The following is a 14,867-nucleotide window of genomic DNA, read 5'->3' on the forward strand; positions in this document are numbered from 1 at the left end:
AAAAAAAAAAAAAAAAAAAAACAAAAAAACAAAAATTCTCAGTTTCGAATGGTCCATTTGGATATTAATATAATTGTATAATAGTACTTCTAATTGAAGCTACGTGATACAAATACTGTGGTTTCCAAAAGATTGAATATTAGTTATTAACAAGGAATCTATGAAATAAAAGCACACACTTGTTTAAAATTAGACAGCATATTTAATACATTTTATTTATCATGAAATCCACATTTTATTTAATGTGAACCTTATTTATATTGATAGAAAACCATTAAAATTCTTTTACATACAGGGATTATTAGCATAGATTTTTTTTTCTTATTAAGAATTCTAAATTTCTAATTAAAATACTGGTAAAATGAAGAATATACGTGTACTACATTGACAATTTGTTCTATAGTTCGTTTTTCTATAGTATAACTGGGCCTTAATTTTACAGAAATATGTATAAAGATTTTAGGTAGCCTCTCTAAATCCATAAAGAATTGCTTTGTAATTCAAGTAAATTGATGCAACAAATTAAATAAATCAAAGAAATGCAGAACTCAAGGAAAAAATAGCTATCATAATTTTCGTGGGACATATTTGAATAGATTGAACTTCCATTTTAAATGAGAGTAGTTAATGACTATTGATAATAACATTTCTTCCACATGTTGCTCCTACACAATATATGGGTCATGAACATGTAATAAATAACAGGCCAATGTTTTGAAATGGTACCAATTCAGAGTCTAAATCTGAGACTGAGTGAGAAGAATGCAGTGGTACCGTTTCTCTCTTTTAAGAAGCGGTAATGTTTGGGTGAAACTCTAGACCTGTGGAAGGAAAAAAATATTAACATATGACAGCATTTATTTCAGTAATTTGGGCAGTGTCAGTTATGTATACTGAATATTAAATTGTTATAGCTATTTTAAGTGCAAAACTTAGAACTCTATTTATAAACATGCATACATTCTAGAATTCTAGCAATGTAATGGCTCTGACTTCACCAACGTAACAACTCTGGTAATTTACATTAACATGCTTATTCTCAATAGGGACCTACGAGAAAATTACTGCCGAAATCCAGATGGGTCTGAATCACCCTGGTGTTTTACCACTGATCCAAACATCCGAGTTGGTTACTGCTCCCAAATTCCAAACTGTGATATGTCAAATGGACAAGGTAATAGCTGACATTCTGCAGGGTGGGCATGATTAAATTCAGGGGAAAGGCCTAAAGGGAGGACACATTTTACAGCATAAGATCTACTTCTTGCTGCACTGGTTTTGCTGGCTAGCAAACAAAATCACCAAGTTTGAAGTTGGGTTTTCTTATATGTTTATTCACTCAACATTTATTTAGCTGAGTGTATGCTACTGACAGCCACAGTTCTAAGCCTTGGAGATATACCGGTAAACAAAACTAAGTTATCTGACCCCTGGAGCTAATATCCAACTGATAGAAAATAAGCAAAATAAAATGAGAATGGGAATATTACAGTAGTTTGTCATAAGTAGTAGAGAGAAAATGTCTCAGAGTTAGAAAAGAGGGCTGCTGCTCTTTTATATTTTAATGTTCAGGGAAGATCATACTTATTATGTTAACATATAAGAAGGAGCCAAGGGCAGTGAGGGAGCAGCATGTGCCATGTACATATATGTGTAAGAGTATTATAGATAGAGAAAACTGCAAATGCAAATGGTGTGAGATGAGGGAGTTCTGGGAAAGTTAAGTAAATAAGCACATCACTATAGCTAGTACAAAATAAGTAAGATGAAGAGTAGTAGGAAATGAGATTAGAGAGGCAATTGGGCTAAAATTGTATCAGCCTTTCAGGAATTGTAAACGTTTGCACTTTTGCTCTGAAAGAGAAAGGACTCTTAGGGCTCTGAAAGGAGAAGTTACACAATCTGACTTAAGTTTTAACTGGATCACTCTGGCTGCGTTCCGGAAAATAGCTAGAATTCTTGACAAGGGTTAAAACAGGAGAACCAATGAAGTCGTTGTTTCAATAATTCAGACTACAGATGGGAGTGACTTGACCCTGGTTGTTAGCAGTGTAGCTGCTGGATAACCGTGGGGTTTGAGGGAAATGACCATTGCATTTGGAAACATAGATGCCATTGAAGATAACTGTCTCAGGGAGCGGTAGTAAAGTCAGATTGAAATAGATTTTAAGTCAAAAAATAATAGATGATGGTGAGGTTGCTGAGAAAAGGAAATGCTTATATCCTGCTGGTGGGAATGTAAATTAATTCAGCCACATGGAGATTTCTCAAAAAACTTAAAACACAACTACCATTCAACGCAGCAATCCCATTACTGGGTCTATACCCAAAGCAATATACATTGTTCTGCCATAAAGACACATGCATGCATATGCCTGCAAAATAATCTATGCACCCAACCCCGGTGACACACAATTTACATATAACAAACCTACCTATGTACCCCTGAACCTAAAATAATTTTTTAAAAGGTAGATTTTCAAAGAAATAATTCATTAAATATTAAAATAATGTTGAGTCCTGGGAATTATTGATGTATAGTAAATTGAGAGTTATCCTTTTAAATGATCATATTCTATTTCACATAGACTTAATTGTGATGGTCATGATCACAGTTAGCCCTAAATCATCCTTGAAATCCCAAGCCAAATTTAAAGCTCCATCTCATAGACTTACTGCCCTATGCATACTTCTTCCATCCTTTAACTTTTCCACAATGCCGTTGTTCATGAGCAACTCTGAAAAGAGAGTTGTAGAGGGAAGAGGGGATGAGTCTCTTTTCAGTCCGTTTCACTGTTCTTTTAAGGGTCAATTGGAAATAAAGTTGAAGTCAATGATTAAGGGAAGTTTGGTACCAGCTGAGTCTTCTGTGTTCCTGTCTCATTTACCTGAACATTTGTTAATAATTTGTGAGTGATAAAGGAAAACAATTATTTGATAAACTTTTGGTGTATATTAAGATATATTTTATATACATATACATCACTTAAAAGGATCAGGTAATAGAATATGAAAATTTTGGATTCTGGAGAGTAAACATGTTATTGCTTATCAGATGATTCGTTCATAGGTGAAAATATTAGTTTTATGGAATTTAAGTAACTTTCCTAAATTCTCAAATTGGCACATTGGGATTAAATCTGAATCTCTTTACATTGGCCTTTTCATTCTTTCATCCTTTTTTCCTTTCATTCATTCTTTAACACCACATTATATTACTATTCTTTAACAATATATTGCACCATTGCACCTGATATATGCAACAAACTGCTAGACTATGGGACAATTTAAAATGAAGAAGCCATAGACCTTCTACTCAAGAAAACATTGTTAGCTAAATCAACATTCAACTGTGGAATTTTAACTGTCAGTTATGTTGTTGTTTGACACTGCTGAGCTAATAGTATGTGTTGTTTTATATATCTATAGAAAATGTTTATATTTATATCTATTGAAAATACCTAGATCTAAGTAGATAGATCTATCTAATGTTCTAAGTGGATACTTAGATGTAGGAATTTTCTAAAACAGAAAATATAAGTGCTACATATAGTTAGATGAGTGAAAACATTTTCAAATCTTGCAACATCTGAATTAACATATATATAAATATTCTTCCAACTGAATATTAAAAAACACTATTAAAGAAAATGAAAACTGAAATTACAGAATTTCTTTAAAATGTTGTAAAACACTACTTATTATATATACTATATATTATACACTTAAGGCAGTAAACAATATAATTTATTTAAATATTTATATCGATATCATAGAATGTATTTACAGTTATTTCAGTCTTAAAATATATTCTAGTGAGAGTATATACAGTCAGATATACAATCAGAAAATTGTATCCAAAATCATCTGGATCTTTTCCTTCTCTGTATTAATGGTATACACATGATATATACATGGGCATATTTCTGTCTTTATTTCCATCTTTCTGGATATTATTTTTTGAATATTTAAAATCTTGACATTGGATAATAGTCAATACTATATGAAAGGGTAAATTCATATTAGTGTCCTTTTCTCTTGCTTCCATGCCATTCCATTTCTACTTTCTACTCACCATTGCAAGTAGATCATTACTTTCTTGTTTATGGCTCTTGTGTATTTTCTATTCTTTACTTTTTTGGAATATATGTGTAGGTTTGTTACATAGGTAAACTTGTGTCATGGGGTTTGTTGTACAGATAATTTCATCACCCGGGTACTAAGGCTAGTACTCATTAGTTATTTTCCCGACATAAAATCTTAATGTTGATGTAAATTTGTAGATGACTTTTCATAGTCAAATGTACAGTTTTCATTCATACAAAAAATTAAGAATCTTAAATACAAAAGTTACTTTAAAAATTTTTGGTATTATTTAAAAATATAGAGTATTTTTAAAAATAGAATAATTCTTTTTAAATTTGGAATGCAATATATAGTTATATAGAGAGAGATAAAATCTTTTAAATTTTATTTATTTATTTTTTGAGACGGAGTCTCGCTGTGTCACCCAGGCTGGATTGCAGTGGCATGATCTTGGCTCATTGCAACCTCCGCCTCTGGAGTTTAAGCAATTCTCCTGCCTCAGCCTCCTGAGTAGCTGGGANTTGATAATAACATTTCTTCCACATGTTGCTCCTACACAATATATGGGTCATGAACATGTAATAAATAACAGGCCAATGTTTTGAAATGGTACCAATTCAGAGTCTAAATCTGAGACTGAGTGAGAAGAATGCAGTGGTACCGTTTCTCTCTTTTAAGAAGCGGTAATGTTTGGGTGAAACTCTAGACCTGTGGAAGGAAAAAAATATTAACATATGACAGCATTTATTTCAGTAATTTGGGCAGTGTCAGTTATGTATACTGAATATTAAATTGTTATAGCTATTTTAAGTGCAAAAACTTAGAACTCTATTTATAAACATGCATACATTCTAGAATTCTAGCAATGTAATGGCTCTGACTTCACCAACGTAACAACTCTGGTAATTTACATTAACATGCTTATTCTCAATAGGGACCTACGAGAAAATTACTGCCGAAATCCAGATGGGTCTGAATCACCCTGGTGTTTTACCACTGATCCAAACATCCGAGTTGGTTACTGCTCCCAAATTCCAAACTGTGATATGTCAAATGGACAAGGTAATAGCTGACATTCTGCAGGGTGGGCATGATTAAATTCAGGGGAAAGGCCTAAAGGGAGGACACATTTTACAGCATAAGATCTACTTCTTGCTGCACTGGTTTTGCTGGCTAGCAAACAAAATCACCAAGTTTGAAGTTGGGTTTTTCTTATATGTTTATTCACTCAACATTTATTTAGCTGAGTGTATGCTACTGACAGCCACAGTTCTAAGCCTTGGAGATATACCGGTAAACAAAACTAAGTTATCTGACCCCCTGGAGCTAATATCCAACTGATAGAAAATAAGCAAAATAAAAATGAGAATGGGAATATTACAGTAGTTTGTCATAAGTAGTAGAGAGAAAAATGTCTCAGAGTTAGAAAAGAGGGCTGCTGCTCTTTTATATTTTAATGTTCAGGGAAGATCATACTTATTATGTTAACATATAAGAAGGAGCCAAGGGCAGTGAGGGAGCAGCATGTGCCATGTACATATATGTGTAAGAGTATTATAGATAGAGAAAACTGCAAATGCAAATGGTGTGAGATGAGGGAGTTCTGGGAAAGTTAAGTAAATAAGCACATCACTATAGCTAGTACAAAATAAGTAAGATGAAGAGTAGTAGGAAATGAGATTAGAGAGGCAATTGGGCTAAAATTGTATCAGCCTTTCAGGAATTGTAAACGTTTGCACTTTTGCTCTGAAAGAGAAAGGACTCTTAGGGCTCTGAAAGGAGAAGTTACACAATCTGACTTAAGTTTTAACTGGATCACTCTGGCTGCGTTCCGGAAAATAGCTAGAATTCTTGACAAGGGTTAAAACAGGAGAACCAATGAAGTCGTTGTTTCAATAATTCAGACTACAGATGGGAGTGACTTGACCCTGGTTGTTAGCAGTGTAGCTGCTGGATAACCGTGGGGTTTGAGGGAAATGACCATTGCATTTGGAAACATAGATGCCATTGAAGATAACTGTCTCAGGGAGCGGTAGTAAAGTCAGATTGAAATAGATTTTTAAGTCAAAAAATAATAGATGATGGTGAGGTTGCTGAGAAAAGGAAATGCTTATATCCTGCTGGTGGGAATGTAAATTAATTCAGCCACATGGAGATTTCTCAAAAAACTTAAAACACAACTACCATTCAACGCAGCAATCCCATTACTGGGTCTATACCCAAAGCAATATACATTGTTCTGCCATAAAGACACATGCATGCATATGCCTGCAAAATAATCTATGCACCCAACCCCGGTGACACACAATTTACATATAACAAACCTACCTATGTACCCCTGAACCTAAAATAATTTTTTAAAAAGGTAGATTTTTCAAAGAAATAATTCATTAAATATTAAAAATAATGTTGAGTCCTGGGAATTATTGATGTATAGTAAATTGAGAGTTATCCTTTTTAAATGATCATATTCTATTTCACATAGACTTAATTGTGATGGTCATGATCACAGTTAGCCCTAAATCATCCTTGAAATCCCAAGCCAAATTTAAAGCTCCATCTCATAGACTTACTGCCCTATGCATACTTCTTCCATCCTTTAACTTTTTCCACAATGCCGTTGTTCATGAGCAACTCTGAAAAGAGAGTTGTAGAGGGAAGAGGGGATGAGTCTCTTTTCAGTCCGTTTCACTGTTCTTTTAAGGGTCAATTGGAAATAAAGTTGAAGTCAATGATTAAGGGAAGTTTGGTACCAGCTGAGTCTTCTGTGTTCCTGTCTCATTTACCTGAACATTTGTTAATAATTTGTGAGTGATAAAGGAAAACAATTATTTGATAAACTTTTGGTGTATATTAAGATATATTTTATATACATATACATCACTTAAAAAGGATCAGGTAATAGAATATGAAAATTTTGGATTCTGGAGAGTAAACATGTTATTGCTTATCAGATGATTCGTTCATAGGTGAAAATATTAGTTTTATGGAATTTAAGTAACTTTCCTAAATTCTCAAATTGGCACATTGGGATTAAATCTGAATCTCTTTACATTGGCCTTTTCATTCTTTCATCCTTTTTTCCTTTCATTCATTCTTTAACACCACATTATATTACTATTCTTTAACAATATATTGCACCATTGCACCTGATATATGCAACAAACTGCTAGACTATGGGACAATTTAAAAATGAAGAAGCCATAGACCTTCTACTCAAGAAAAACATTGTTAGCTAAATCAACATTCAACTGTGGAATTTTAACTGTCAGTTATGTTGTTGTTTGACACTGCTGAGCTAATAGTATGTGTTGTTTTATATATCTATAGAAAAATGTTTATATTTATATCTATTGAAAAATACCTAGATCTAAGTAGATAGATCTATCTAATGTTCTAAGTGGATACTTAGATGTAGGAATTTTTCTAAAAACAGAAAATATAAGTGCTACATATAGTTAGATGAGTGAAAACATTTTTCAAATCTTGCAACATCTGAATTAACATATATATAAATATTCTTCCAACTGAATATTAAAAAACACTATTAAAGAAAAATGAAAACTGAAATTACAGAATTTCTTTAAAATGTTGTAAAACACTACTTATTATATATACTATATATTATACACTTAAGGCAGTAAACAATATAATTTATTTAAATATTTATATCGATATCATAGAATGTATTTACAGTTATTTCAGTCTTAAAATATATTCTAGTGAGAGTATATACAGTCAGATATACAATCAGAAAATTGTATCCAAAAATCATCTGGATCTTTTTCCTTCTCTGTATTAATGGTATACACATGATATATACATGGGCATATTTCTGTCTTTATTTCCATCTTTCTGGATATTATTTTTTGAATATTTAAAATCTTGACATTGGATAATAGTCAATACTATATGAAAGGGTAAATTCATATTAGTGTCCTTTTCTCTTGCTTCCATGCCATTCCATTTCTACTTTCTACTCACCATTGCAAGTAGATCATTACTTTCTTGTTTATGGCTCTTGTGTATTTTCTATTCTTTACTTTTTTGGAATATATGTGTAGGTTTGTTACATAGGTAAACTTGTGTCATGGGGGTTTGTTGTACAGATAATTTCATCACCCGGGTACTAAGGCTAGTACTCATTAGTTATTTTTCCCGACATAAAATCTTAATGTTGATGTAAATTTGTAGATGACTTTTCATAGTCAAATGTACAGTTTTCATTCATACAAAAAATTAAGAATCTTAAATACAAAAGTTACTTTAAAAATTTTTGGTATTATTTAAAAATATAGAGTATTTTTAAAAATAGAATAATTCTTTTTAAATTTGGAATGCAATATATAGTTATATAGAGAGAGATAAAATCTTTTAAATTTTATTTATTTATTTTTTGAGACGGAGTCTCGCTGTGTCACCCAGGCTGGATTGCAGTGGCATGATCTTGGCTCATTGCAACCTCCGCCTCTGGAGTTTAAGCAATTCTCCTGCCTCAGCCTCCTGAGTAGCTGGGACTACAGGTGTGAGCACCACACCCAGCTAATTTTTTATATTTTTGGTAGAAATGGGGTTTCACCACATTGGCCAGAACTCCTGACCTGAAGTGATCCACCTACCTCATCCTCCCAAAGTGCTGGGATTACAAGTGTAAGCCACAGCACCTGACCAACTTATATTTTTTGAAGAACTTGATTTCTGACTGCATTTCTTTTGATTAAAAGTATGAACAATATGGCTGGGCATGATGGCTCATGCTTGTAATCCCAGCACTTTGGGAGTCCGAGGTGGGCGGATCACTTGAGGTCAGGAGTTTGAGACCAGTCTGGCCAAACATGATGAAACCCCATCTCTACTAAAAATACAAAAAATCAACCAGGTGTGGTGACGCATGCCTGTAATCCTAGCTACTCAGGAGGCTGAGGCAGGAGAACACAAATTGCTCAACTAAAAAAAAAGAGAAACAGAAAACCTCATGGAGCATAGTAAGAGACACAGGAGTCAGTTTAAAGTAGGTTCCATTGGCCAAATTTGGAACAATTTGAGCATCAAAATGAATAACAGGAGTAGATTATATATCATATGAAATAAAAAGAAAATCCCCTGGTCCACATTTCATTTACTACTTCTACAGCTAGTGCTAGCACTTCTACTACTAATACATAAATGCATGGGGTAAGGGAAAAGGAAAAATTTTTATTTACAGAAGAATGCTAACTAACAAATACAAAGAAATGTTAGAAATAGCAAAATAACCATTTTACCATCAGCATGACAATAAGTGTTTCATGCAAAATTCGTTGACGTATGCCTAAGCTATTTTGTGAAAATTTGTTTGGCAATAGGATATTTATTCAGACTCAAAGACCCCAACTGATTTTTTGTTAAATACAAAGAGGAGTTTTTCTTTTGCACCACTTAACCAAGTGATCAAACACATCACCTGTGATAGAACAAAGTGACATCACGTACCACAAGATGTTATGCTCTAAAAAGGACAAAGCATCACTGATGCAATATTCCTGTTAAATATCTTTAACTTGGTTTTATTCATGAGAAAATAAATCAAACAAACTGAAGTTAAAGAGCATTTGTAAAACAGCTGACTTGGGTGACTCAGAATGTCAATGTCACAAAAGACAAAAATCAAAACATAAGGAATGTGACTAGTAGATGAATGTTTGTTATATTACTTTTCTATGGAATGAAATTTTTCAGAAGAAAATATTGGGAAATACATGTGTTATTCTAAAATTCTTATTTCTTTGCTGTTCCAAAGGGCCACTCATTTAAATTATTTTGTTTTTAAATTATTATTTGTTATATTTGAATTTGCGTGAACCCTTATTTTGATGAAGATATTGGGCTTAAAATAAAGATATTTTAATCTGAGATATTTGAGTACTTTTGATTTGTACAGATTTCAAGTACTTTAATTTTCTTTTTTCTTTTTTTTTTTTGAGACGGAGTCTTGCTCTGTCGCCCAGGCTGGAGTGCAGTGGTGTAATCTCAGCTCACTGCAAGCTCCGCCTCCTGGGTTCACGCCATTCTCCTGCCTCAGCCTCCTGAGTAGCTGGGACTACAGGCGCCTGCCACCATGCCCAGCTAATTTTTTGAGTTTTTTTAGTAGAGATAGGGTTTCACCGTGTTAGCCAGGATGGTCTCAATCTCCTGACCTCGTGATCTGCCTGCCTCGGCCTCCCAAAGTGCTGGGATTATAGGCGTGAGCCACTGTGCCCGGCCCTTTCAAGTACTTTAATTTTTATGTTGATTTCATGATTCCATATACTTGTAAAAAATGTTTTTATTTTATCTGCCTTAATAGTCGTTAGACTTATTTCTGTATATTTTATGTCTAGATTGTTATCGTGGGAATGGCAAAAATTATATGGGCAACTTATCCCAAACAAGATCTGGACTAACATGTTCAATGTGGGACAAGAACATGGAAGACTTACACCGGTGTGTAAATTTCTTCCTTTCAAATATATAGAATGTAGTGATACCAACAAATTGTATACTTAGATATGTACATTGCTATTTCTTTCTATTCTTTTATATATCATGGTAAACTAATAAAAACATTAGATTGGTTTTGCTTTACAACTCATCATAACATTGTTTATGTAGCAAACTTTTAAATATACAATTCAAGTTAGTAGATATTTATTGAGCATTTACTGTGTGTTCTGTACTGTAATTGCTATCATGGAGAACATCAACAAAAAGTGGATAATATTTTAGTTCCAACCTCTAAGGAGGATACGGTCACATTGACAAAATAATTACATAATTTAATAAGAGTGTATAATTAAGTGGTAAATCTGGTGTTTGAAATAGTGCATTTTATGGGATTATTGTTTTCATACTTAGTAATTGATAGTAATTTATGACAAATCAATGAATAATCACTCATATATAATTTAAATATCTAAAATACTAAACCTTAACTATTAAAAATGTGTAATGACAGGTTTCCTTATGAACTTTGATACATAAAATTTTCCAATAATTACAGGAATGTATAGACAGAGAAGGTAGCATCTACTCAGCCCTAGCAATAGTGCTAGTGTTTACAAAATTGTGAAAGCAGTATGACACATAATTGTGACCCAAAGCAGATTTTTCGTAAACATCCCAGAGTATATGCACTAGAATAAAAGAAAAAACAAGTTACAGTCATTTGATCGAGTGCCTATAACATGGCTGCTTTACCTAAGTTATGCCATTTGACCACCATAATCCTATAGGAAAGATTCCTATGTATGGATAGGAATTTAAGGGCTGAGAGAGATGGAATGACTTTGCTTCAGTCTTTTAAGTTCCTTATTCTCTTCCAAAATATACTCAGTAGGGGGTTATATTGTTTCAATTAATTTACTTCACACAAAAAGGATAGTTCTAAAATAATGCTGTCCAATATGGAGATAATGCAACTCACAAATGTAAGCGACATATGTTCTGTTAAATTCCTAGTAGCCACTTTTAAAGAGGTAAAAATAAACAGGCAAAATTAATTTTAATATATTTTATTTAATTCAATATATCTACAGTTTTTCATTTCAATATGTATTTAATACAAAATAATTAAAAATATCTTTTACATTATATTCTCATGCTGCATATTCAAAATCTGGTGTCTGTTTACACTTACAGCACCTGTCAATTTGGACTGGATCAATTTCTTGCTAGCCATATATGGCCAATGGCTACTATATTGACACTGTAGTTCTAGGACTTCAAAAAGCAGCAGAGTTCTGTCCTTATAGATCTCCCACTCTAGTGTGGGATGCAAGCAAACAGGAAATGCCATATGAACACTATGAAAGCATATTTTATGCTATGGGAATGCAAAGAAGTGCCTACTCAGACATAAGTGGTCAGGCAGGCTTCTTAAAAGAAGGGAAATTGACTGGGATGTACATGATGAGTAGGAATTGGGCAAGGGAAGTAGAGGAGGAAGAGGACATTAGACACAAGAAATTGCATGTGCAAAGGCCAAAGCATTAGGTTGTTTGAATATAGGAAATAATCGTGGTTAGACTGAAAGAATGTAACTTGGTCAATGTCCACAGAGAAGGAATTCTTTTTTTACATGTTTATTTTTACCTCTTTACAACACCATATAGAGAGTCTTGTAAGCTCAGTTAAGAAATGTAAATTTTATCCTGAAGATTAAAACGATTTATTAATAATTATTATTAAATAATTTTAAATAAGAATTGGCATGATTAAAATAAATGCTAATTTCAGCACTGCTATTTTTTAAAGCATTTTTAGAAACATACAGTGGTGTGTGGGGCGGATTGCTTTTATGGAGTTGTGAGATATAATTGTTCTCATCTTCTTTCAAAAATGTTGCCTTCAGTGATTTTACATTAGAAGCTTGAAATTTTCATGGTAGAAGTATTTACATGACAGAAATCAGCAACAGCTACAAACAAGGACTCCTCCTCTTCATCCTCAACATACACATACCTCAAAGTACCAGTTGGTAAACTTTTACCAGCATGCCACTGAAAATATGGGATATATTTACTTAGAAACTATCAATGGGTCCCTAATAATACTTAGTTCATCAAGTTTAGGTTTGACTTTTGGAAACAATTTATAGGAAATTGATCAAGGATTAAGTCACATGGTACCATTTTGGCTTAAGGACAAACTTTGTAAGTAGGAGATAGAGCATGGCGGTTTTGAGCACTGACTCTTGAAACAGCTGTGGGTTCAAACCCCAGCTCTAGTGTTTGCAAGCCATGTGACATTACACCAATTAGTTGTCCTCTCTGGATTTCAATTTCCACAAATGTAATATGGTATAACCTTAAAGACTGTCTCATAAGATTGGTCTAAGGTTATATCTATGAAGAACCTACAACACAATCTGGCATGTAATAAGTACTATATGTGTTTACTATTATTTTTGGTCCAGAAAAATGAACCTTGTTCTGGAAATATAGTTCAAGTTTCCATGTTCAAGCTTTTTAAAGTTTTATTTAAAATGACACATTAATTATATTCAAGCATGGTAGCAATTAATAACTGGAAACAAATTCAGTAAGATGCATAGTTTTAATGACTTTTATGAGCAGTCAGAGTGACCATGTAGAATTGACTTCATTCATGTTATTGAGGTAAATGTAAATATTGATGTTACATGAATGAAAATGGCCGTATAAAATAATTTACAGTAAATTTACAATCTTTGCTTTTCTTTTGTAGTAAATTGTTAAGATGTAAATTAGAAATAAAGTATTGCTCAGTTATCTGTCAGAAAATAGTATTTTATAACCATATGACCCATATAATTTAGAATTTTAATTATTTAATTAACACATTATTAATTTCAGTATATCTTCTTGTACTCTGTCATAGTGGTATTGCTAGTGATGCTTCATTTGTATCTAAAATGTAAAAAAATACTTGTGTAATAGCTTGTATTTTTATGTACTTTATAGTTTTAATCTTTGCCATCTGCTTGCTTTAGGCAATGTTTCTCTTATTTCTATGCACAGAAGTATTGTTACCATGCCACTGGGATTCTCAAATAGAGGCAAAATCACAAAATCTAATATGCCAATTATGGAGCCCTCTTCCAGATTTCCAAGTTAGAGAGTCTGCTTCTAAAGTGTAGGAACAACAGCAGCAACAAAACAGACCTCAAACAAAATAGATAAAATTCATCCCAAGTAGAAGGTTATGCTGTATCTACAGTGAAAGTAATGTGCTGAGATTATATCTTTTTGTAATATTTTGTGTCTCTTGGATGGAATGAGCATCTTGTGATGTGCAAAGCCTATTGTTTCCGCAGTCATATCTTCTGGGAACCAGATGCAAGTAAGTTGAATGAGAATTACTGCCGAAATCCGGATGATGATGCTCATGGACCCTGGTGCTACACCGGAAATCCACTCATTCCTTGGGATTATTGCCCTATTTCTCGTTGTAAGTACAGTTAGGGATTGGTGTCTTGTGAAATATTTTAAATATACTACATTTCATCTAAAAGTTGTAAATAATATAGGCGGTCTGGCATTTATTCCCAAATGAGGAAACTCTCCAGAGAGCAACACTCACAAATGCACACAACACACACGCAGACACACCACATGGTCTCTTTCTCTCTCTCCATCTCTCTTATAGATAAGAAGAGATTTAACATTTTAAAGGAGATTCTCTTCCCTCAGAAGATTTCCATTTGGATTCCAAAAGCGTTCATTGCCACAGTTCTAATGTGACTGGGCTAGAAATATCTCCCCACTCCCCAACACCAATACTACCTGTTCGACTTCTGAATATAGCAGAGCTCTCAGCAAAGTTCCCAGCCCACTAAAAGAGCCATGAGCAGATCTGAACTAGTGGTACTTCTATTTCCTTCTCAGTTCTTTAACTTAAGACTAAAGAAGAGCCTGGAGTTTTCCACCTAGTTACCTGATTCCCAGATGGCTTTTTAAAAAGGATATTAGTGCATAAAATAAAAGTTATATAAAAGGCCGGGCGCGGTGGCTCAAGCCTGTAATCCCAGCACTTTGGGAGGCCGAGACGGGTGGATCGCGAGGTCAGGAGATCGAGACCATCCTGGCTAACACGGCGAAACCCCGTCTCTACTAAAAAATACAAAAAACTAGCCGGGCGAGTTGGCGGGTGCCTGTAGTCCCAGCTACTTGGGAGGCTGAGGCAGGAGAATGGCGTAAACCCGGGAGGCGGAGCTTGCAGTGAGCTGAGATCCGGCCACTGCACTCCAGCCTGGGCGACAGAGCGAGACTCCGTCTCAAAAAAAA

General features: G+C 33.7%; 1 protein-coding gene across 2 annotated transcripts in view; it reads left to right on the forward strand.

The window, feature by feature from the left end:
• Window positions 1–14,867, forward strand: part of HGF (hepatocyte growth factor) — a 73,360-nt gene that overhangs the window by 43,471 nt on the left and 15,022 nt on the right. For both annotated transcript variants that reach the window (XM_017884046.1, XM_017884035.1), the window contains exons 9-11: window positions 1,047–1,174; window positions 10,446–10,548; window positions 13,898–14,031. In XM_017884046.1, the coding sequence (XP_017739535.1) occupies window positions 1,047–1,174; window positions 10,446–10,548; window positions 13,898–14,031 (365 nt within the window). The remainder of the gene's footprint in view (window positions 1–1,046; window positions 1,175–10,445; window positions 10,549–13,897; window positions 14,032–14,867) is intronic.

The sequence above is a fragment of the Rhinopithecus bieti genome, unplaced genomic scaffold (genome assembly GCF_001698545.2).
Source record: "Rhinopithecus bieti isolate Rb0 unplaced genomic scaffold, ASM169854v2 scaffold_1101, whole genome shotgun sequence".
NCBI classification, from domain to species: Eukaryota; Metazoa; Chordata; class Mammalia; order Primates; family Cercopithecidae; genus Rhinopithecus; species Rhinopithecus bieti.